This window comes from Arabidopsis thaliana, chromosome 3 (assembly GCF_000001735.4).
Source record: "Arabidopsis thaliana chromosome 3, partial sequence".
Taxonomy (NCBI): Eukaryota; Viridiplantae; Streptophyta; class Magnoliopsida; order Brassicales; family Brassicaceae; genus Arabidopsis; species Arabidopsis thaliana.
Window position 1 is genome coordinate 13,197,521 of NC_003074.8, and position 26,122 is coordinate 13,223,642.

General features: G+C 37.4%; 1 protein-coding gene and 5 pseudogenes across 6 annotated transcripts; all 6 read left to right on the forward strand.

Annotated features, from left to right (window-relative positions):
* Nucleotides 1–1,110: 1,110 nt before the first annotated feature.
* AT3G32226 lies at nt 1,111–4,832 on the forward strand (annotated as a pseudogene; the record flags this gene model as incomplete). Its single annotated transcript has 1 exon — nt 1,111–4,832.
* A 1,548-nt stretch (nt 4,833–6,380) lies between these two features.
* On the forward strand, nt 6,381–11,418 carry AT3G32230 (annotated as a pseudogene; the record flags this gene model as incomplete). The annotated part of the gene is made up of 1 exon: nt 6,381–11,418.
* Nucleotides 11,419–12,215: 797 nt separating this feature from the next.
* AT3G32240 lies at nt 12,216–14,696 on the forward strand (annotated as a pseudogene; the record flags this gene model as incomplete). Its single annotated transcript has 1 exon — nt 12,216–14,696.
* Nucleotides 14,697–16,405: 1,709 nt separating this feature from the next.
* On the forward strand, nt 16,406–19,117 carry AT3G32250 (annotated as a pseudogene; the record flags this gene model as incomplete). Its single annotated transcript has 1 exon — nt 16,406–19,117.
* A 2,530-nt stretch (nt 19,118–21,647) lies between these two features.
* AT3G32260 (Nucleic acid-binding proteins superfamily) lies at nt 21,648–23,936 on the forward strand (the record flags this gene model as incomplete). Its single annotated transcript, NM_114048.1, has 8 exons — nt 21,648–21,785; nt 21,876–21,987; nt 22,201–22,297; nt 22,757–22,819; nt 23,008–23,163; nt 23,262–23,385; nt 23,503–23,556; nt 23,751–23,936. 8 exons carry the CDS (start codon nt 21,648–21,650, stop codon nt 23,934–23,936), a joined length of 930 nt encoding a protein of 309 aa, NP_189768.1.
* Nucleotides 23,937–24,578: 642 nt separating this feature from the next.
* Nucleotides 24,579–25,491, forward strand: AT3G32270 (annotated as a pseudogene; the record flags this gene model as incomplete). The annotated part of the gene is made up of 4 exons: nt 24,579–24,716; nt 24,805–25,069; nt 25,211–25,286; nt 25,341–25,491.
* Between the last annotated feature and the right edge of the window lie 631 nt (nt 25,492–26,122).

Sequence of the window (26,122 nt, forward strand, 5' to 3'; positions counted from 1 at the left end):
GATTTCTTTCATATCTCTTTGTGTTGTTCATTTTGCTATGAGTGAGTAGTCTCTCAATTGGGTTTTAGGGTTCTAAGTAGGGGATTCAATGAATTCATGGTTTGATTGTTGTTTGGAGTTCTTGATCTTTAAGTTTTTTAATTCACATATTGTTAATGCTAGAATAGGATTGATCACCCTGTTTTAGATTCTAGGTTTTTCTATGCATAAAAAGTGTTCGATAGAATGCCAGAACCAATGTGAATTGAGCTATGTATTTCTAGCCAACGAGAGTTGATGTTAGAATGCGTTGTGAACCTAATGAACCTAATTCTAATGCGAATTTGACTAGGAAATTACAAATGAAAGTTTAGTAGTTAAGTAGTCAAATTTAGTGATTAATGTCTTGAGAGAGAATTAATCTAAACTTGTTCTTTATGCTGAATTTCTTGTTTATTATTTTCATTAATCATTGATCTCTGAAATACCCTATGGCCCAATGCTTTTTATCATATAAGTTTAATCGTTCATTTATTTGCATTTTAATTTACAAAATCCAAAAACCCAAACAAACAACCTCTTACTACAAGAAAACATGCGATTTGCGAGGGAAATTTGCAATGGAAAATATCCCTCGCAAATTGCTACAGAATTGCAAGACGTTTGCGATGAAAGAGAACAACCTCGCTACTCCGTCGCAAAATTTGCAACGAACATTTCTCTCGCAAATTTGTGAGACGTTTGCGAGGAAATTGCGTGGAAACCATGATTCCTCGCAAAAACGTCGCAAATTTGCGAGGGAGTTGCAAGTAACAGAAATCTCTTGCAGATTGCGACGCACTTGCGACGCGCAACTATTCTATAGCAAATTTCGCGACGGATTTGCGAGTCTTCGCGGGTTAGGTGACCACATTTTAAATTATCTTACCGAACTGGTTGGTAGGTAGGATTCCCTCGCAAATTCCTAGCAAAAAAACTTTTTTCCTAGCAAATCCGTCGCAAACAGTCTTGCAGTTCCCTCGCAATATATTTTTGGATATCTATAAATAGCCTACGTAACGTCTAAGAAATCATAACTCAAATCACAACATTTACTTACAAACAAAAAAAATATTTTCAAAAAACAAAACTTCTTTCAAAAATTATAATGTCTTGGGGTGGAGAACATGAAATTTACACATTACGAAGTTGGATGTACAATCATAGAGATCAAGCGACCGATGAGGTGACGAGAGAGTATTATGACGGACTGCGCAGTTTCATGTATCAAGCGACAAACGAACCATTTGCTCGTGAGAACGGTACAATATTCTGTCCATGTCGTAAGTGACTCAATGAGATATATTTGGAATTTAATGTAGTCAAGAAGCATCTTTATAATAGAGGATTTATGTCAAACTACTATGTCTGGTTACGTCATGGAGAGGGTTGTAGAGATAGCGCATAAACTAGTAATACAAATTATGGTGTCGAGCAACCTAGTAATTTTAATAATGATGCGAATTATGGTCAGCATGTACCTGATCAATTTGATTATGGGCATAATCAGGAAAATAGATTTCATAATATGGTTACAGATGCATTTCATGAAACTATTGCTTCATTTCCTGAAAATATAAGTGAAGAACCCAACGTAGATGCTCAACATTTTTACGATATGTTAGATGCTGCAAATCAACCAATCTACGAGGGATGTAGAGAAGGGCATTCTAAGTTATCTTTGGCATCTAGGATGATGACTATTAAAGCTGATAATAACTTAAGTGAAAATTGTATGGATTCATGGGCAGAATTAATTAAGGAATATTTGTCATCGGACAATATATCGGCTGAGAGTTATTATGAAATACAGAAGTTGGTTTCGAGTCTTGGATTACCATCAGAAATGATTGATGTATGCATTGACTATTGCATGATTTTCTGGGGAGATGATGTAAATCTGCAGGAATGTCGGTTTTGCGGAAAGCCGAAATATCAGACTACTAGCAGAAGGACGCGAGTGCCATATAAACGGATGTGGTACTTGCCAATAAGTGATAGATTGAAACGCTTATATCAATCAGAAAGAACTGCGGCGAAAATGAGATGGCATGCTCAACATACAACTGCAGAAGGAGAAATAACGCACCCATCAGTTGCAAAGGCGTGGAAACACTTTCAAACGGTATATCCTGACTTTGCTAACGAGTGTAGGAATGTGTATCTTGGCTTATGTACAGATGGATTTAGTCCATTCGGATTGTCTGGGCGACAATATTCTCTTTGGCCTGTTATCTTGACCCCATACAATCTTCCTCCAGATATGTGTATGTAAAGCAAATTTCTGTTCTTAACTATTTTAGTGCCTGGGCCAAAGCATCCGAAACGAGCGCTTGATGTCTTCTTGCAACCGCTGATTCATGAACTCAAGAAGTTGTGGTATGAAGGTGTTCATACGTTTGATTACTCGAGCAAACAAAATTTCAATATGCGGGCAGTGCTAATGTGGACGATTAGTGACTTCCCGACATATGGAATGTTATCGGGGTGGACAACGCATAGAAGATTATCTTGTCCTTACTGTATGGGTCGTACAGATGCGTTTCAGCTAAAGAAAGGCAGAAAACCATGTTGGTTTGATTGTCACCGTCGGTTTCTTTCCCTGCATCATCCGTATCGGAGGAACAAAAAAGTTTTTAGGAAGAATAAAGTAGTTCGTCTTCCTCCGCCATCTTATGTTTCTGGAACTGATTTGTTTGAACAGATTGATTATTATGGTGCTCAGAAAACCTGCAAACGTGGGGGTAATTGGCACACCACGGCGAATATGCCTGATGAATATGGAAGTTCTCACAATTGGCACAAACAAAGTATCTTTTGGCAACTCCCATATTGGAAGGATCTCCTCTTGCGCCATAACCTTGACGTGATGCACATCTAGAAAAACTTTTTTGATAATTTCATGAATACGCTTTTGAATGTGCAGGGCAAAACAAAAGATAGTTTGAAATCAAGATTGGACTTGGCGGAAATATGCAGCAGACCTGAGTTGCATGTTACACGAGTACCAGTTTCAAAATTCCGCTTGTCTAATGAAGCAAAGAAGGCGTTGTTCGAGTGGGTTGTTGCTGAAGTGAAGTTCCCAGATGGATATGTGTCAAAATTTTCAAGATGCATAGAGCAAAGCCAAAAGTTTTCTGGTATGAAAAGTCATGATTGTCATGTATTCATGCAACGATTACTGCCATTTGTATTAGTAGAGTTGCTACCGGCAAATATTCATGAGGCAATTGCAGGTAATAAATAAATATATATATACATATTGTATGTTTTGTTTTACTCAACTATAACTTGGTCATTATTAACTTACATTAATTAAATACATGATAGGCATCAGAGTATTTTTCAAGGACCTATGTACAAGAACACTGACAACAGATACCATAGAACAATTAGACAAGAATATCCCAGTGTTGCTCTGTAACTTAGAGAAAATATTTCCCCCTGCCTTTTTTGGTGTGATGGAACATTTGCCAATTCATCTGCCACATGAAGCTGCTCTTGGTGGGCCAGTACAATTCAGATGGATGTATCATTTTGAGCGATTCATGAAATCTCTTAAAGGAAAGGCAAAAAATCTGGCTAGAGTTGAGAGGTTGATAGTCGCAGGAAGTTTAACCGAGGAAACGTCTCACTTCACGTCGTATTACTTTAGTCCAAGCGTTAAAACCAAAAAGACTCGTCCTCGACGCTATGACGATGGAGGTGTTGCACATACATATAACATTCCTGATGTTCCAGATACTTTTTCTCAAATAGGAAGACTGGCAGGGAAGTTGAAAGAAGTTTGGTGGGACGACCATGCGCTTTCTCGAGCAGCTCACAATTACATACTCCGAAATGTTGATTACATTCAAAAATTTGAGAGGTATAAAGTCATTCAGTTTTATTCATAATTTTTTATATTTAATAATTAATTATTGAGATACTAATTAAGGAAGCTAAGCATCTACGTTAATTTGTAGGTTATTTGATTCACAAATCTGTGAAGCATGTCCTGGATTAGAAGAAAAAGAATATGAAACTTACAAAGATCGGGATTTTGCTGGATGGTTAAAATACTATGTCAGTATATGAATAATTGGAAAATTCGTTTACTTATTTACTTATAAAAAATGATAATTAAACTTAACATTTTCTTTGTGTAGGTTACAAACGGATGTGGAAACAAACCATTACCACTTTGGTTGCATGAGCTCGTTCAAGAACCAAGATCTAAGATCACAACTGCTCTGATGTACTTCACTCGCGGTTATACTTTCCATACGTATCCATATGGAAGTCGAAGGGCAACTACAAATTATGGAATCCATGTGGAAGGTGAAACTGAGTTTTATGGGATTCTACAACAAATTCTAGAAGTCGAATATCCGAGACTTTTGAATTTGAAATGCGTCCTTTTCAAGTGTGATTGGTTTGATCCGGTGATAGGTCGAGGGGTACGAGTAAATAACTTAGGCGTGGTCGATGTCAATGCAAACAAGAATTATGCCAAGTTCGAACCATTTATTCTAGCATAACAAGCAGGGCTAGTAAGCTTTCTACCTTATCCGCGTGTGAGGTCACGGCGTGAAGTGTGGTTATCAGTTATTAAAGTTAATCCGCGAGGTCGTATAGTCGGCCTAGTTGATGATGTTGTTATGCAACAAGATAGTGTCCGAGAAGTTTCTATACCAGACATAACAAAAGAAGATGTTATCCACGTTGATCTACAAAACAGAGAATTCGAAGATATCACTCATGAAGGTTCTGAAGAAGAAGAACGATCAGATGAATTCGACGAATCTGATGAAGACATTGAGTCAGAAAACGATTGTAATGATTCAGAAAATGAATCATAATAAATGTTATTATATATATGTTGTTTACTGTGAATGTTTTTACCAAATATATTATAAATAAACGAATAAATTCATTAAATGATTTTAAAAATTGAAAGTTATAATTTCCTAATTTTAAAGTTTATAATAATAATTTTGCATTTTAAAGTTATTATTTTCATAATATCTTTATTTTATTTTTAAACATAATCCTAGCAAATCCATAGCAATTTGCAAGGGACGTACGACTATGTCTCGCAATTCACTCGCAGACCCTAATCCAGCATTCCTTGCAAAGTGGTCGCGATTTGTGAGGGATTTACAACAACCGCTCGCAACTCCCTCGTAGAATAAGCCGCGAAACCCTAATTGTGTAACCCTAATTTTGCGAGGAATTTGCGAGGGTCCTCGCAATTCCCTCGCAGAATAAGCCGCGAAACCCTAATTGTATAACCCTAAGTTTGCGAGGAATTTGCGAGGGTCCTCGCAATTCCCTCGCAGAGTAAGCCGCGAAACCCTAATTATGTAACCCCAATTTTGCGAGGCATTTGCGAGGGTCTTCGCAATTCCCTCGCAATGTAATCCAGACAAACCCTAATTCTAATTTTGCGAGGAATTTGCGAGGGTCCTCGCACTTCTGTTGCAGAATAAGCCGCGAAACCCTAATTGTGTAACCCTAATTTTGCGAGGCATTTGCGAGGGTCCTCGCAATTCCCTCGCATAGTAATCTAGACAAACCCTAATTATAATTTTGCGAGGACTTTGCGAGGGTCCTCGCATTTCTGTCGCAAAAATGAAGCGATTCTATTGGTTCTGTCGCAAAAAAGTTACGACGGATTTGCGAGGCAATTTATTTCTATATATACAAAGCGAAGCCAGTTTGAGCAAAACTCAAACCAAGCCGCCTCCAGACAAACCCTAATTTTTTTTTTCTCTCTCGTTTTCTCTCGCGTCTCCGACGCCGTGTCTTCTTCTCCGGCAGACCTCCTTTTCTCCAGCGGACCTCCTCTTCTCCGTCTGCTGTTCTTCTTCTCCTTTGCTGTCTTCTCCGTTCTTCTTTGCCGTCTTGTTCTAGTAAACCCTAATCGAGTCTTTTCTCTTCTCCGGCGAGTTGCCGATCTCCGCCGTGTCTTCTTCCCACCGTCGGTTTCTAACCAAACAAGGTAATGTCTCTTACCTCTCAGATCTTCATTCGGTTTCTTTTGTGGTAATTAGGGTTTCATTCATAGATCTATTTAGGGTTTCGATTTATTTTTCCTTCTAGATCTATTTAGGGTTTCGGGTTTGCTTATCCATTTGACTAACACAATGATTTCTTCATTGCAAGATGTCGTTCACTTGAAATGACTACTCGAGGTTTAACAGCAGCGTGGAAACCCTCATAGCAGTGAAGGGAACACTTCTGCGGTTCATGGAACTGGCCAAAACTCCAGACCTCAGACGCCTATCAACCAAGCAAGCGGTGCCTCTCCTCAGCAGGGAAATCAGTCACCCAACGGTTCTGTCAATCATGCTAATCCTCTAGCTTCTCGGCTCAACGACATGACTCTGGATGAGTTGCTTGATAGTCATGGTCGTGCTGGGTTACCGAGATTAGACCCTAACCGTCCTCCCGGAACTTTCTGGTAAGCCACTTTTGTAAACATATTCCTTAAGCGTTCATAGTGCTAGTCTCAGTTATCAGTTTATTGCCTAATGGAACCTTGTGTTTGTAGGTTTGAGGATGACCCTTCAGTTGCAGCTACTGTCTGGAGCATCTTTGAAAGAGATTTCAAGGAGCCTCATGCTAACTAGTCAATGACACCCCAACATGTGGTTGATCGCTGGTTTGAAACCTTTGCTGTAAGTCCACTAAATTATGTTTTGTTGTGTAAAGCTTTTTAGTTGCTGTAATATTAAGTCTAATTTTTGCTGTCACTTGTGTCTGTTTTGTAGCATATGTATAATTGGGATAAAGCAATAAACAAGAGAGTTAAGACTGAGTTTGAAGCAAAGCTGAAGGAGAGGATGACTGATCAAGTTTGTCGGTGGAAGGGAAAGTTGAGAGAGAAGGGAGATGCAGCAATGCCTCGCTGGTTTGATCCTGCAGTGTGGGCCGGTCTTGTTAGTTTTTGGCGAGATCCTAAGTCAGAACTGAAGAGTATCAATAGTAGGAATGCAAGATTACATGATCCGGATGGCCTCGGGATTCATAAACACAGGTCTGGCCAGACCTCTTACAAAGCCCGTGCCAGAAAACGTGTAAGTTATTTTACTCTCTTACTTAGTCAATTTTGTTACTTACTCAAAGAACTAACCAAGATTTGTTTCTGTTGTAGTGTGAACTCACAGGAGAAACTACTCCAGATTTTCTTGTGCTCTTAGATGAGACACATAGAAAACCTGATGGTAGTTTCATTGATGGAAAATCAGAGGAGATCTACAATGAAGTGTCATCTAGGATTCAAGAGGAGTCGTCTTAGCTGTGTTCCGACAACACAACGGAGAGCACAACTTCAGGCGGTTTATCTGTTCAGGCCAAGAACAAGATATATGCTTCGGTAAATTTCTTTCTCTCTCTCTCTCTCTCTTCTATATAGTCTCAGCTGTGTTTTGTCCTGATTTGTTTGAATAAATGTTGATCCGTTGACTTGGCTATGTGACTTGGCTTTGATGATGTTAGTAATTTTCTGCCTTGTTTGTGTGTTTTGTCAACACACTTACTATAGTGACTTGGCTTTGTGTTTGTCAGTTTTTTTCTGCCTTTGTTTGTGTTTTGTCATGAATTGGTTTTTGTTTGTTGTGGTTGTATTCGTCTTGGCATTGTTACTAAGCTTAGTGTCGATGGTTTCATATGTAATTGGATTCATTATTGTCTTGATTTGTTTGTCTCAGTTTAGGTTGCATTATGAAATAGTGACTTGGTTTTTGTTTTGGTTTTGAGTTTCTCTTAGGTGGCTCCAAAGAAGAAAGGGAGGATATATGGATTGCGCGGGTTCATGTACCAAGCAACAAATGAATCATTTGCTCGTGCAAATGGTTCAATATTCTGCCCATGTCGTAAGTGTCTCAACGATAAATATTTGGAATTTAATCTAGTGAAGAAGCATCTATATAATAGAGGATTTATGTCGAACTATTATTTATGGTTGCGTCATGGGGAAGGTTGTAGAGATAGTGCGGGCAGTAGTAATATGAATTATGGTGTTGTTGAACCTACAAATTATTATGAAAATTATGGTCATCATCAAGAATCTGATCAAGGGTATAACCATGAAAATAGATTTCATGATATGGTTACAGATGCATTTCATGAAACTACTGCTGCATTTCATGAAAATATTATCGAAGAACCCAACGTAGATGCACAACGCTTTTATGATATGTTAGATGCTGCTAATAAACCTATCTACGAGGAATGTAGAGAAGGGCAATCTAAGTTATCTTTGGCATCTAGGATGATGACAATTAAAGCTGATAATAACTTAAGTGAAAATTGCATGGATTCTTGGGCTGAACTTATTAAAGAATATTTAATAGCAGATAATATATCGGCTGAGAGTTACTATGAAATACAGAAGTTGGTTTCAAGTCTCGGGTTACCATCAGAAATGATTGATGTATGCATTGACTATTGCATGATTTTCTGGAAAGATGATGAAAATCTGCAGGAATGTCGGTTTTGCGGGAAGCCGAGATATCAGCCTACTGGTCGAAGGACGCGAGTACCATATAAACGTATGTGGTACTTGCCAATAACAGATAGACTGAAACGCTTATACCAATCAGAAAGAACTGCAGCAAAAATGAGATGGCATGCTGAACATTCAACAGTAAATGGTGAAGTTACTCACCCATCTGATGCAAAGGCGTGGAAACACTTTCAAACGGTATATCCTGACTTTGCTAGCGAGTGTAGAAATGTGTATCTTGGCTTATGTACAGATGGATTTAGTCCATTTGGTATGTCTGGGAGGCAATATTCTTTATGGAACCATACAATCTTCCTCCAAATATGTGTATGCAAAGCGAATTTCTGTTCTTAAGTATTCTAGTGCCAGGCCCGAAGCATCCGAAGCGAGCACTCGATGTTTTCTTGCAACCGTTGATTCATGAGCTGAAGAATTTGTGGTACGAAGGTGTCCAGACGTTTGATTACTCGAGCAAGCAGAATTTCAATATGCGAGCAATGCTAATGTGGACGATTAGTGACTTTCCTGCATATGGAATGTTATCTGGGTGGACAACACATGGAAGATTATCGTGTCCATATTGTATGGATCGGACTGACGCGTTTCAGCTAAAGCATGGGCGGAAATCATGTTGGTTTGATTGTCATCGTCGGTTTCTTTTCATGCATCATCCGTATCGGAAGAACAAAAAATTATTTAGGAAGAATAAAGTTGTGCGTCTTCCCCCACCAGTTTATCTTTCTGGAAATGATTTGTTTGAAAATATTGATTATTATGGTTCTCAGGAAACATGTAAACGTGGGGGTAACTGGCACACTCCGGCGAATATGCCAGACGGATATGGAAGTGCCCACAATTGGCACAAACAGAGTATCTTCTGGCAACTCCCATATTGGAAAGATCTCCTCTTGCGCCATAACCTTGATGTGATGCACATCGAGAAAAATTTCTTCGATAATTTTATGCATACGCTTCTGAATGTGTAGGGAAAAACTAAAGATAGTATGAAATCAAGGTTGGATTTGGCGGAGATATGCAACAGACCTGACTTGCATATAACACGAGATGGAAAATTACCGGTTCCGAAGTTTCGATTGACTACAGAGGGAAAAAAAGCGTTGTTCGAATGGGTTAAAGCTGAAGTGAAGTTCCCAGATGGATATTTGTCAAAATTTTCTAGATGTGTAGAGCAAGGCCAAAAGTTCTCGGGTATGAAGAGCCACGATTGTCATGTCTTCATACAACGGTTACTTCCATTTGTATTTCTTGAGCTGTTGCCGGCAAATGTTCATGACGCCATTGAAGGTCTGATAATTTAATTACTCAGTTCTTTTATTATACGTATATTAACCAATAATTAGGTTAACAATTATAAATTCTATTTGTAGGCATAGGGGCATTTTTTAGGGACCTCTGCACAAGAACATTAACAACCGACGGCATACAACAGTTAGACGAGAATATCCCGATGTTACTTTGTAATTTGGAGAAAGTCTTTCCGCCTACTTTTTTTGACGTGATGGAACATTTATCGATTCATCTACCACATGAAGCAGCTCTAGGAGGACCAGTGCAATTTCGATGGATGTATCCTTTTGAGCGGTTCATGAAAACTCTAAAAGGAAAGGCCAAGAATCTTGCTAGAGTCGAGGGATCAATAGTTGCCGGAAGTTTAACAGAAGAAACAACCCACTTTACATCGTATTACTTTAGTCCTACCGTGAGAACAAAGAAAACCCGTCCAAGACGATATGATGATGGAGGCGTTGCACCTTCATATAATGTTCCGGATGTCCCAGATATTTTTTCCCAGATAGGAAGACTTGCGGGAAAGTTGAAGGAAGTTTGGTGGGAAGACCATACCTATTTACGAGCCGCTCACAATTATATCTTGCGGAATTTAGATTACATTCAACCGCTCGAAAGGTATATATGCTTTCTTAAATTTTAAATTCTAATTAAGTTGTTTTTTCTATTTATTAATTATGGAAACTAGCTAATAAACTTTTTTTTATAGGATATTCGATACCCAGATTCGTGAAGCATATCCTGATTTAGAAGAAAAAGATTATGAAACTTATAAAGACCGGGATTTTGCTGGATGGTTAAAATATTATGTAAGTATTTCATATACTCAGTTACGATAATATTTATACACATATCGCCTTAAACATTATGATATGTGCGTATAGGTTGAAAATGGATGTGGAAATGAACCCTTACCTCTTTGGTTACATGAGCTTGTTCAAGAACCAAGAGGAAAGATAACCACTGCTCCGATGTATTTCACTCCTGGATATACATTTCATACGTATTCTCATGGAAGTCGAAGAGCTACAACAAATTACGGAATCTATGTTCCATCGGGTGATAGCGATTTCTATGGCGTTTTACAACAAATTATAGAAGTTGAATATCCAGGACTCCTGAATTTAAAGTGCATACTTTTCAAGTGTGATTGGTACGATCCAATAATATGGCGGGGTGTCCGAGTAAATAACTTGGGAGTTGTCGATGTTAATGCGAACAGAAGATATGGGAAATTTGAACCTTATGTCTTAGCATCACAAGCAGAGCAAGTGAGTTTTCTTCCATATCCTCATTTACGTGTAAGACGTGAAATATGGTTATCAGTTGTCAAATTTAATCCGAGAGGTCGTATAATCTGGGTAGTTGATGATCTCGTGATGCAACAAGAAAGAGTCGGGGAAGTTTTCATTCCAAACATTTCAACCGAAGATGTTTCCCATATAGATCCACAAAATAGACAACTTGAACAGGTCCAAGATGTCTCTGACGAAGAGGTTGAGATAAACGAATTCGAAGAATCTGATGACGGAGAAGATTCTAATGACGGAGATTCTAATGAGGATGAAAATTCTCATGAAGAAGATTATGAATCCGATTGAATTGTATTACTAATTCAATATTGTATAATTTAAGTAAATTTATTTGCTTCTTCACAAAAAAAAATTAAAACACAAGAAAAATTATTTGCAAGGGTTTTGCGACGGAATAGCAGAATTAATAAATAGGTTAAGTAAACCATAGCATTTCCGTCGCAAAGTCAACGATGGAATTGCGAGGAAATAAATATATATATATACAACAGACCTAATTTGAGCTCTGCTCAAACCCTATTCGCAGCCGTTTCCTCCAGAAACCCTAATCTCTCCTTCTCTCCCCCGCGTCTTCCCTTCTCTTCTCCGGCGAATCCAAACGCTTCTCCGGTGGATCCAATCTCTTCTCCCCTCCTTTATCATCGAAACCCTGGTTCTCTCCTCCTTGCTCAAACCCAAATCGCAGCCCTAATCTCTCCTTCTCTTCTCTGCGCCTTCCCTTCCCTTCTCCGGCGAATCCAAACGCTTCTCCGGTGGATCCAATCTCTTCTCCCCTCCTTTATCATCGAAACCCTGGTTCTCTCCTCCTTGCTCAAACCCCAATCGCAGCCGTTTCCTAACGAAACCCTAATCTCTCCTTCTCTTCTCCGACGAATCCCTTCTATTCTCTTGCGAATCCAAACGCTTTCAACATAGATCTGAGGTTTCTCCACTCAATCGACATTTTTCTCAACCCAATCGAAAGATTTGAAAGGTAATAGCTTCTTTGGTTCAAATCCTTCTTCTTTGGTTTATAGGTTCTTGTCTGAATGTGTATTTCGATTTGTTGTTTTCTTTGTCTAATCCGATTTATGTTTTCGTTGAAGATGTTTGGGGGAAACGATTATACCCGATGGCTCTCTCAGACAAGTGGTTCAAATCCTGTGGGTGGTGATGCTACTTCTCCAGGTAACACATCGGCGGTCCAAGATAATCGCCAAGCCCACCCTCGCCATTCCCGTCGACACTCCGGTTCGCCTGCTATGTCCACCGGTTCGCCTGCTCAATCCACCGGTTCGCCTGCTCAATCCACCGGTTCACCTGCTCTTTTCAGTGGTTCTCCGTCGTCACCAGCCACAGGATCTCCTTCTACACCAGCCAGTGGTTCACATTCTTCACCGGCCAATCAAACGTCTCAGCCACCATCTTCACGGCTCAACAATCTAACCTTGGATGAGTTACTCGTTAGTCCTGTTCGTGAGCATTTAAAAAAACTGCATCCAAAGCGTCCTCCAGGCACTCTTTGGTAAGATATTAACTTCTATTTTTAGTAAATGCTTGTTAAACTAGTTAAGTTTAAACTTGTTTGTTGAGCTAGTTAAGTTTGTTGAATGCTTGGTCAGATGTTAGTTTTGTCTGTCTCTGTCAGTAAATGATTGTTATGCTTGTTTGTTGAATGCTTGTTAAACTCAATGTTACAACTAGGGCTGTAAAATATTATTGTAGATGTAAAGCTATAAATACTCATCTTATTGTTTTGAGAAAGGTAGTCGTTTTTGTATAAGTTGATAAAGAGGTTTTTCTAAACTGCAGATTTACTTAGAATACTAAAACACTTAGAATGCTCAAGTTTCTCTAACCTTCAATTAAAGCTGTGAACCTCAAGAACTTTTATATGCTAATTGTATTGTTGATTTCTTTCTAGGTTTGGCGAAGATGGGGAAGTGGCTGCCACAGTTCGCAGCATTTTTGAAAAAGATTTCAAAGAGCCTCATGCCAATTGGACACAGACCCCTAGTAAAGTGATAGACAGATGGTTTGAAACCTTTGCGGTAAGTCACTAGTCATTTGTGTCTTTTCTCTTTGTCTTGCTTTGACACAGTCTAAGTAATTTTCTTTTTTTTTAAGCAAACATACAACTGGGGCAGATCTATAAATGCAAGAGTTAGAAGTGAGTTTGATAGCAAGCTGAAGTCTAGGATGTGTGATCAAGTGTGTCGCTGGAAGGGAAAGTGGAGGGAAATAGGTGATGATGCAAAGCCGAAGTGGATAGATCCTGAGGTATGGGCTGCACTTGTTAAGTTTTGGCTCGATCCCAAATCAGAAGCAAAGAGTATCAACAGTCGTAAAGCGAGGTATCATGATCCTGATGGTACCGGCATATCTAAACACCGCTCAGGGCAAACATCTTTTAAAGCTCGTGCCCGGAAACATGTAAGTTGTTTCAGTTACTTTTTCAGACAATGAACTTATGTCCACTAATGTTGACTGATTAACTCTGAACTCTCTTTTGCAGTCTGAAAAAACCGGTGAACTAACTCCTGATTTCCTTCAAGTCGTAGAGGAGACTCATAGAAAGCCTGATGGTTCTTTTACTGATGGAAAGTCGGAGTCCATATACAAGGAAGTCTCATCAAGGATACAAGAGCTGGAATCTGAGCTTTGTGCTGGGGAGAATGAAAGTAGTGGGTCTGGTGGGCTGTCGATTCATACAAAGAACAAGATCTACACAGAGGTAAAATTTAAAGTTAAGATTATGGCTGTTCTTTGAGTCTTTGTTGTCTGGCTGGAATAACTATTGTTGCTGTTCTTTGAGTCTTGTTTTGTTTCTGGAAAAACAGCTTGAGCTTTGAGTCTTGTTGTGTCTGAAAATAGTTGTAAGTAGTTGTGTTCTTCTGTCTCGCATATAGAGATTGTTATTGCTAGTTGTGTCTGAAAAACAGTTGTTCTTTGAGTCTTTGTTGTGTCTGAAAACTAGTGTAAGTAGCTGTGTTGACCTGACTTGCATATATAGATTATTATTGCTAGTTAGTTCACAGATTTTTATTGCCCTTCATATTTAATTGGCTGATTTTGATGATGATGATGCAAATAGTTAGGATGTATGCTTAGCAGTTTACTTGTTGTAATGCTCCATCGATTTAAAGATTGTTAGTTTTGAATCAAAGCTTACACATGGATTGTTTTGTTGGCAGGTTGCTCCGAGAAAGAAAAATAGAATTTATGGTGTTGGTTCTTTGCAGCAAGAAGCAGCCTCTGCCCATAGCGGTCCTCCACCTCCAGCTGAAGATCATGTTCTACTTGCGGAGAAGCTTGCACACGCTGAAGCAGCTCTTCAAGCTCAGGCGACACAACTACAAAAGAGTGCCGAGAAGATGCACCAAGTCTTTGAGTACCTTGCCAAGAAAGATCTTGTGTTTGCTGCAATGTTTGAGTCTGAAAACGAGTCAAGGGCCACCAACACAGAAGCTAACCGAGTTAGCACTCCTCAGACTACACCGGTGACACCTTTGACGGGAGAAAACATGGGAGACAACCCCGGTAATGGTACCGCAACCTCAACCGCCTCTTTATCTAAGTCCTTTTAAACAATGTCACTCTTTCTTAACTTGTTTCCTTGTAACCAACTTTCTAAGACTTTTGAATTTCAGTTTTTGTATCCAACATTTGAATTTTCAATTTCAATTTCAATTCCAGTTCAATTTCTTCTCAGCTTTTGAATTGTTTTCTCAACAAAATCAAATTACCAAATAAGAGAAACAGACTGTAACAGTTCAGCTTGGTCTTGCATATTCGTTGCAAACACATGCTACGAGATTACAATAGAAAACAAAAACCTAGCAAATGCCTCGCAATATTTGCGACGGACGTACGACACTATAATTAGCAATGACATTGCAAGTAATATGTCCGTCGCAACAAAAGCAATGTCGCAAATGCCTCGCAATATTTGCGACGGATGTACGACACAATAATTAGCAATGCTATTGCAAGTAATATGTTCGTCGCAAAATACGAGGCGTTTGCGACGAAGATTCTTCCTTGCACAATTTGCAATGAAAAGTTTTCGTCGCAAGCGTTGCGACGGATTAGCAACGTATCCCGATTTGCGAGAAGCGTATTGCGACGAATAGTCTGTCTTTGCAATTCCCTTGCGAATGACGTTTTGCGAGGGATTACCTACATATTCTTCCATTGCAAAACGGTTGTTTTCTTGTAGTGAAATGCCACAGGAACTGTTGTTGTTGAAGCTGAACCAATTAGAGCTGAGGAGGCAGTTGAGACTGAGGCAAATAACACTGGATCCTCTCCATCTCTTGCTTTCTAAAAAATTTGCAACACTCTATTTTATTTCTCTCATCTAAACCTAAAACTTGTTATATTTATTTTGTAAGCTTTCTTATTTTATTTGAACACCAAAGTTTCAGTATTAATAATATGTGTTTAGGCTATCAATTAAGTTTCTAATTCAGTGCTAATACCAAACATTAAGATTAGATTAACCTAAGATTAACCAAAAATTAAGATTTGATTAAGCTAAACAGAACAGTACTCACGTTAATCTAATAATTAAGAACGTTGCAAAAACCTAGCAAGTCCATCGCAAACATTGCGAGGGATTTGCTACTACGAACGCTGGAACTTGCAACTCCCTCGCAGGTTTGCTACAGAAATATTCATTGCAAATCCCTCGCAAATTTTGCGAGGAATTAGCGAGACAGCTCATTTGCAGTGAATTTGCGACATTTAATATCCCTTGCAAATTGCGAGAGTTTAGCAAGACAATTATTCCGTCGCAAATTTTGCGAGGGAATTGCGGCTGTTTCTGATTTGCGATGCGCGTTTTGCGAGGAAGTGTTGTTCGTCGCAATTTCCTCGCTAATAGCGATTTGCGAGGGATTAGCTACGGTTTTGTCCCTCGCAAATGACCTGTTTTCTTGTAGTTTCGCTTTAGCTAAGAACAAGTCTCGGAAATCCTTAGAGTATCTTTGGTCTTTGAGGATCGACCTCGAATATTCTACTTAACGGTTAGATATTTTGGGTAATTACTCCAGCAATCAAGTTGGCGCCGTTGCCGGGGACCAATTGTGTTACCTAAGGATTTAGGATTAGTTTCTAGTCTAAAACATTTTTATTTACTGTTACTGATATTCATTTCCGTATTTTCTTTGGTGTTTTCAGGTGTATGACCCGTAGCAAAGGCTCATCACATCTAGTACACTACCACAAAGATATCGGAAGGTTTGAAAGAGAGAACAAGAAAAAGAAGCAGTTAGCGTTTCAGAGAGAAGCTGAGATGGCTGCCCGTGACGCTGCTAGAAATTTTGTGAATGATGATGGACACCCATTTGAAGAAGAACATCATGGAGTGTTTCAGGATCCACCACCTCCTGAAGCAAATCTTCCTGCTGATGGTGGAAACGCTGCCCATGCACCAGCTGCCAACGCTGCCTGTTTAGCTGCTGCTAATGCTGCTCGTTTAGCCGCGTTGAATACTAGGCATGCGCATGCTCAACAAACTCTAAGAGATCATGATGCTCCCAATATTGAATTTTTCAGAGACAGGAACCAACAGGTCCCTATCAACATGAATGATTTTGAGATCAAGATTGTGTTGTTGGCTCTTGTGAAGCAGAATCAGTTTTACGGTCATTCCTCTGAGAATCCTGTCTATCACTTGGATAATCTTAAAGATATTTGTGGGACAACGAGAATGAATGGAGTGCCAAATGATCTTATCAAATGCAGATTGTTTATATTCTCTTTGGCAGACAAAGCTCACCGCTGGTTTAAGTCGCTGGATCCTGCCAATCTGAGAAATTAAGAAGACTACAAAGTTGCATTTTTGGGACAGTATTTTACACAGTGTCGGACAGCTATTCTGAGGAATAAGATCAGTAGCTTCCAACAGAGAGGCACATAGTCATTCCATGAAGCTTGGGAGAGGTTTAAGGACTACTACAGGGAGTGTCCTCATCATGGATTTCCACGGGCTACATTGATCAGCACTTTCTATCGGGGAGTTGACAAGGCCTACAAGATGGCATTAGACACTGCTAGCAATGAGGAATTCATGACCAAGACTGAAACTGAGGCTACAGAGCTAATTGAGAACCTTGCAGCTAGCAACAGCAACCACAATGTTGACTATGACAGGTCGAATAGAGGTGGAGGAGGAGAATCCAAACAGCTTGCTGAACTGTCAGCTAAGGTTGAGCAACTTCTGAGGAGAGATAAAAAATCTGTCAATTTTTGTGAGGATTCCAGCAAAGGTATGGTGCATCAAGAGTTCAGCGGAGATGGTTTTGAAGATCTACAGGCAGAGATGAACTTTGTGAATGGGTATGGGAACTATCAGAACAGAGGGTTCAACCTGAACTCCAGGAACCATCCCAACCTTTCTTACAGGAGTACTAATGTTGAAAATCCTCAGGATCAGGTGTATGCAACTCAGGCTGGCTCACAAGGTTACAAATTTCAGCCCTACGGTTTTCAGAATAAAGGGAACTATCAGGGACAATTCCAACCTCCAGCAGGTACTGGTCATGCGTCTTCATCTGGAGATAATGAGAGAAATTGATGATGCAGAAGGTTCTTAATGATCAGAAAAAGAATGTTGCTGACATCAATGTAAAGGTGGATAGCATGTACAATGATCTCAATGGAAAGTTCGCAACGCTATCCTCACATGTCAAGACTCTTGAGAATCAAGTCTCACAGATTGTTTCCGCCTCTATGAGACCAGCTGGTGCTCATTCTGGAAAAGAACAATGTTATGCTATTATGATCCAGGAAGAGCTTAGAGAGATTCTTGTCGCCAAACAGGTGGAAACTAATGTTGTTGTTGTTGAGACACTTGTGGAGGACAAGATTGTAGAGGATGATGAACCTTTATCTGTGGAGCCGCCACCTTATGTTCGTAAGTTGCCATTTCCAGGCTGCGAGAGACAGATTCAGAGGCAGAATGAGTATGCACGTTTTGATGAGATCATGAAACAATTTTATGTTAGACTCCCTTTCTTACAATTGGTTCTTCATGTTCCAAGCTACAGAAGTTACTTGAAAGATATTTTGTCCAACAAGACGAGCATTGAGGAAGGGGTTAAACTGATTTCCAAAGGAGAAGAGTACGCTCAACTAGTGGAGTCTCAGAGACAACAGAAGAAAGCTCAGCTCACTAATGTAGTAGAAATGTTAGCAGGGAAAGAGATGGTCAGCACTTGTAGTGCCATCCCTCCAGCTACTATTCCCGAGAAACTCGGTGATCGAGAGAGTTTTGTTTTACCTTGCCGGATTGGAAAGTCTGTGTTTGAGAGATGTCTTTGTGATTTGGGAGCTGAGTTAATTTGATGCCTCTTTCTGTGTCAAATTGCGTAGGCATCACCAATTTCAAGCCGTCAAGGATCTCTTTGATTCTAGCAGATCGCTCTGTGCGATTTCCAATGGGTTTGGCGGAGAATGTGCATGCTAAGTTGGAAATTTCTATATTTCCACTAATTTTGTTGTCCTTGAACTTGATAAGGAACCACATGATCCTCTTATTTTTGGTAGGCCATTCCTAAACACTGTTGGAGCTATAATTGATGTAAGAAGAAGCACAATCAACCTACAGATTGGGGACTATGCTTTGGAGTTTGACATAAAAGGGATATGGAAAAATCCCACCATTGAAGATCATGCATTTTCTGTAAACACAAATGATGAGCCTGGTGCTTAATGTGCAAAGGATTGCAATGAGTTGAGTGATGTCGAGGAAGTCCTGGATGGAGACACAAAAGATGCTCATGTAATCTTGATACCACTGCAGCGTGTAGAAGACACCATCGAGTATAAGGTGCAGTGTAAGGGAACCTCGAAACCATTCTCCAAAGCTAGGAGCATTCTCACTTCGGAGTGGAAAGAGAAAGGTAAAAAAGCTGTGAAAAGAGTTGGTGGTAAGGTTCTAAGGATGAAGTTGACTGATTGGGGACCTTGTTTCAGAGCAAGTTCCCGCACTTGTGCCTATTGATTCACAAGAATCCTGTCAAGCTAGTTATACCTCAGACCTATACGATGTTGTCAATCGTTCGATATTTAATAAATTTGCTATATCATAAACAATGACTTCTATCTCATACGAGTATGATGTTTGTGTTCAAGCAAAATAATGTTATCTCATGTGCTTACACGATAATTTGACTTCTACAAAAATTTGGATTGGCCGTGAATATGCACTAAAATAATATGACTCTATACCAAGTTATCGAAAACGCTATTATCCTGAAGATCCTTGCATATTAACTTGGAACGGTTTTTATCGTAAATGCCACCATGTTGTAATCGGTTTAATCTTATTATTATCGTAATCGCCACGATGTTGTACTCGGTTTAATCTACGATCGACATATAAAACATAATGTTCATTATTTATTTCTTATTATTATGTCTATTATGTCTGTCTAGTTGAAAGTATTCATATTCTATATATTTAAGACCAAAATGTTAAATATTAAACTTATTGATAATGATTATAGATATTTACCTTTATCACTAATACCGAAAATCTATAATAAAGTTAATTTTACATTTTCGATAACTCTTCAAATAAACTATATATATATATATAGAGAGAGAGAAAGACGTTCGCTTATTTCTCAAGGTTTTATTTTTAAAACGTCATCTTTGACTTCTCTCCTGCGATGGCTCATCTAATTTACCATGCTCTTATAAAGAAAATTGGTAAGAGGGAGTGATGTTTCTTCTCTAAATCCTTATGTTCATGAGTGGAAATTAAAGTAAAAATTTTAAGAAAGTTCACCTCTTCTATCTCTGGACAGAAGACGCTGAATTTGATATTAGTTGATGACAAGGTAATGTAAATCTTATATATCTCATGCTTTTAGAAAATTTTCTTTAATAATGATATATATGTAGGGTCAAAAAATACTTGCCGTTATGAGTATTGAATTTGGAGACATCTTCTCGATGAGACTTATGGAAGGAGCATGGATAAGTTTGTCGAGTTTCTCTCTCAGCCGCGTGGTTGGAACTTTTAGGCCTACTGGTCATCGTTTTATGATACATCCCATCTATGAGTAGCGACAATTTCTTCACTTTTGCCTCTTTTGAAGATATTAAAAGCGGTTCTCTAGACACAAATATATGCGTCGGTACAAAGACATACCGTACCGAACTCATTTACAAATATCATCGAAGGAAATTTTAAAATTTTTGTATCTAACTGAAAAAATCTATATACAGATCTGATTGGGAGAGTCGTGGCCGTAAGAAATCAGAATGATGAGGGACCTCCTGACAATGAGTGGAATGAGATTTTTTTTTATATGAAAACGTTCAGTACGTTGTTCATTTTTTTTTAGTTGCTTCGTTATAGAAACAGGCTGTTTAAGATGTAATATTTCCTTCAGGGGTGATAAATTGACATGCCGTCTTCCCAAAGCATATGCAAACGACTTCTTTGACAATTGGCGGCACTGTGTTGACAAGATCATAATATGTGTAATGAGATTTGCGAAGTTGGAAGTGGATCAAGGTATTCTTATATATATCCAATTATTATTTTGTATATACTATAAAAATTTGTGTATGTATCCCAAAAATATTATGTCCTATTTTGTAGAGGATTAGCGAGCCACGACGGTGCACGATTGTACAACAGTTTTATTGAACTCTCCATGTGCCGAAGTTAGTCGGGTCGAGTCCATTTTTTGCCAAGGCTGAAGACGAGTTTCCGTGGTGATAACACGTGTTTTCCCTTAGGAATTAGGTTTACTATAACAGCATGCTTGGTTTTATTATATTTGCGTTTACATCTTTGAAATCTCTATCCTGTGTTACGTTAGCATTCATGATCTCTTACTTTTTATTGATAACAATGCTGCTTACAATTATATCCTTTTCATCGTGAAACTTTTTAACAAACTATGAACAATTAGACCTATTGAATACAATCGATAGAACTGCCCCATGCAGATTTAATATTCTGTTAGATATATATTTTAATGAACTTTTTAAATACATTTATAAATATTAATACGTTTAACAGAAAATAAACCTTTCGAGATTTAGAAATTTTATAAATTCCTTTCGATAGCTTCATCTCCCCAATCAAAATGCAGAAAATCTAATGTAATAAGTTAAAATTCCATGTCGATTTGCCATATGATAATATTAAATCTCTCTTACGAATGTGGTACAGTTAATTACGTTCTTATCTTCCATATATTATACGTTATTATCTTCCATATATTTCCAAATATTCAGAAATTTTCATTTTTACCTTTTTACGAGAGTTATTTATATTTTCCTGAATTATATTAGTGCATAAAAATGTTAATCGTTCATATAGTTTTCCTTTTATCATTTTTTTTTTAATATATTAACATTAAGATATAGATATTATACATTCTCAATAAATACAAATCTTAGTATAATATTATGTAGTTGGTTAGCTCGATACTATATATAGAGATTGTTTAATCAATTATCGAAATACTCATACATTCTAAAAATCTTCCATACTTATTGTTATATTGATCATGGCGTCTACTCTTCTGAATTCTTTTGTTTATCTGAGGGAGATTAATCCTGCTCTAGAACAATACAAGATTAAAAAACGCGTGGTTAGGCTTTGGAGATTGTTTAAATCTATAGAGATGGTTCTGGTGGATGGAGAGGTATTGTTGTATTTTTTCTTTTAAATTATTTGTCGTTATAATGTTCATGGTGTTTTTTTATTGTAATTTATTCAATATTTGCATCATTAGGGAACAAGAATCCATGCGTCCATCGAAGAGGGATTGGTTAAGAGGTTTCAGCACCAGCTTGTTAATGGTGAAAGTAGAATTATCGACACTTTCAGTTTTGTTGATTATGACGGTGACTATAAGACGAGTAGTTTAGGTTTCAAAATAGTCTTCTATAGAACTACTACGGTGAAACCCTGTGACAATTTTCCCTCTCAATTTTGCTGAAATTTTGTCTCGGACATTAGACAGGCAGATATTGATTGGTTTGTATTATAAAATTTATTTTTCTAATTTCGCTAAACTATAGTTATTTTCTAAAGTTTTTCTTTATTTGTGTTGCTAGATGTACTTGGACAAATCGTTGATGTGTGGGAAGTCAATAGCGTTAAAGCGAAAGGCAAAGATACTGTTAAATTGAGTTTCGAATTACAGGATTTGGGGTAAAACATTTTGGGTTTGCATTCACGTTCCCTTTATGATTTTAATAAAAATTCTTCTTTCTTATGTTATTTTGTTTTTTTATAATAAAAAGTGGATAGCGATTGGCGTGTACTATATGGGGTGATTTTGCAACAAATTTCTCTTCATATTTTAAGAATAACAATGGCAGTTATTGTGTGTGTCGTTAGATTTGCGTGCATCAAAGAGTGGAGAGGTAGAATCATCAAAATTATAAAGTATATCAAGTTATTTGGAAATATTGTCATCTTTCTCTTTTTTTCTAGGTGCTATCAGTATATCTAATTCATTCGGTTCAACGGATATCCTCTTCAATCCTTCTATTCCTTAAGTCCAAAAATTCAGATGTATATGTTCCTTTCTTATTCTCTAATATGTTAGTTTCATGTTGTTAGTACACGTTATACATCACAAGTTATGTTATTTGTTCTGTTTTATAGGTTACCGCCTGGACGTGAGGATTTGATCCATGTAGACTGTGAAGTTAAAACGAACAGGCTGCGGTTACTCTATACGAGAAGTTCTTTCAACTGAACAAAAATAAATCTGTTGATGATATTGTGTATGCATGTGATGTAAGTGTCTTATTACATGTTTACGTTTATGTTTCATTTGGAATGATACTTGACGTAATCAAGCCTGTATTTATGTTCTACCTTGATTAGGTGTCCACATGTGTCACAATAGCCAGAATCTGTTTCGTCGAGGCTATGCCTAAATGGTACTATATTGCATACAAAGTATGTGGTAAGAAGGTTCAGCCGTATCCACAGGGTTCTCATGGCGACGCTAGTCCTATCTACAGTTGTGGTGTATGCGATTGTGACGTTACTAACGTTAATTATAGGTTCGTATGCGCTTTAAATATCATAATTAGATGGTTTGTTCATCAGCAATGTTTTAGCTTCATTTTTTGTAAATAACGTTGTCTCTCAATCTATATAGGTATAAGCTCATTCTGCGTGCTTCTTATGGAGCTTCGCCTGAGGTTAAATTGCTCATCTTTGATGGGTTGGCTCAACGTCTTATTGGTAAAACGACTGCTATGCTGTTTGCCGAAGTTCCAGAGGTACGTAGAGGAGTTTTCATTGTTTTCATGTTTTTAAATTTCTGAAAACTTATAAATTGGGCAATAAAGACTAAAAAAAACTTGCTGATATACAAATTATTCTATTTGTTCGAGCAGTCGGACCCTTCTATTTTATCCGACGTTCTTGCTGATTTAATGGGAAAAATCCATGTTATTCAAGATATCCATTGGTGCTGATAATTTGAACAGCATGAAGGCTGCGTATGTTGTCGAGAAATTTTGGGAAAAACATATATGGTTGAAAAATTCGCAAAGGTTCTCTTTTATTTTCATATTCTTTTAAATTGTTATTAATGTTATGCCTTCTTTCTTTTGTTAATATTTTATGTTCTTTGGATTCGTAGGAGATGATCGTTGTGAGTAATAGTGTATGTGATATCATCAAGTCGAACATTGAGATGATAGAGTCGTCCACTGTGGATGTCAGTCTTTCTACAGATAAAAGGGTCTTTGATGACTTGAAACCGAAACCGGACACGGGTAAAAAGGTGTTTACAAGAAAGAAGCCCAAACTCGAGAAGCTTACTTAATCCTGGCGTTCAGTTCTCCTTTTATTATTGTTTTTCTTTTAAAAATATCTTGCTTAGTCTTTTCAGACAATTTGGCCTTTTATAATATTTATTGTTTTGCTCTCTATTAATGTTCTGATTTAAATTCTAAAATACATTACGTTTTAACAGAATAAACAAATTACTCGGAAAAGTTTACTTATTTTAATTAACGTTATTCTCAATTATTAAGAAATAAATTATATAGATTTGTAAAACCGAAGATTTGTAATACACAAATGACAGTATTCTGATATGCATGTCTGCTTTTGTATTTTTTTAATGATTATATGCGGACAGTCATTATCACTTTAATAAACAGTATTTAAACGCAATAATTATTATATTATTTAGAATATTTTTAGGATATTAATTACTGATTATAGATATCATTTCAAATTCTCTCACTATAGATATTGTCAGTTTCCGTATATTACGATTGGACGTGAACCATCATGAATTTTTTTGGGGAACCGACGTAACTAATACGCTTGCCTTATCATCATTACTTTATATATATATATATATATAACCGACTTGATTATCGTCTTCAAAGAAATTAAAAGAAGGCAAAAAAAAGTGTTTACCCTAAAGTTCTCTCCGCAAGTTTACCGCCGGAAAACAATGAAGTTCTTTCACGATTTTGAGTTGATAAATCCCTCCATAACCGGATGGTATGTCCGTCTCAGGGTTGTGAGGTCCTTAGTGGTTCATCTCAATGCTTTGTCTAAGATAGTCGGCTTGGTTTTGGCAGACGAACATGTAAGCTAATTGAATTATCGTGTATTCTTTGTCTAGATCTTTTATTTTCAGAACTGTATTGAACAATTGTTGCATGTGTACTTCCTAGGGTGTGATGGTTGACGCTATGATCGAAAAAGAATTTGCCGACTACTATAATAAATTTATTGATGCTGGCGATTGGATAACCATCATGCGTTTTGGAGTTTATCCGAACTTGAATCCCGTTAGGGTAACATCTCATAAGTTTAAAATTTGTTTCTTCAAAGACACCGTTGTTAGGAAGACAACTGCTGTGGTTGCGAATCCTCATTACGCTTTGACATATTTCTCTTCGATTATCGATGATGAGATCGATACGTCGGTTCTAATCGGTAAGACCCTTTTTATTTTGTGTTAACTTATGTTCTTCGAAAATCAACTAATCGATATGAATAAATTTCAATCATATTTAGTGATGTTTTGTTTTAAAAAAAACTGTATTCTAGACTTGGTTGGGGCGATTCATGATGTAGGAGAGGTGGAGAATACTAGGCGTACACAAAACGTTGTCAATGATTTAAGGATTTGTTTCAAACTCAAGAACAAAATGTGAGATTATTTTATAAATATAATCAAACTCAATTTTTCTTTTTTTATATGTAGCAACTGTGTGTTGGAATGCTTGGCTTCGGGAAAACAAGCTCTTGATTTCAGTCAGAATTATCACAGCCTTGGTGGTGGTGTTATTGTGGCCGTGCTTGGATGGTGGAAATTGGACCATTATTTTGATGGTCCAAAAAATGTGCAGATTTGAACATATTCATTTAACTTTATGAAAATCGCGAAAAGAAACACGTGGTTTTTTATGACCTACTATATAAACATATATAGTTAAAAATAATAATAATCTACAAACACTAAAAAAAATAAAGGTAAATTATAAATATAACCTTTTTATTCAAAACAAATATAGAAATTTGATTAATAGTATCCAATATTTGAATATATTTTGTATATGAAAAATATTCTTTGATCGTAAAGATATATTTTGGTTATCACCACGTACAAAAGAATGTCAAATAGTTTGGGTTTCTTCTATTTTCATTTAGCACGAGTAAATGTAATATTGCCTTTTGTTGTAATTTTATGTATAAAAAAATGTTAGGATAGAACCTAGCAAATATTTGGGTATAATCTTGATTGATTATTATGTCATATTCTAATATATCGGACTAATATATATATATGTTTCCTGACTTGTAACAAAGAATATTCAATCGGAACGTGGTTTGGGTCTAAGGATATTGATTGTTTTATTATCTTCGTGAGACAACAAGTTGTTAACTGGTCCGTGTTTTTAATTTGATTCGATATATTGCTTGCTGTAATATACAATACTGAAAAGTTATCAATCACCAGTAAGGATGTACATGTATATATATTTG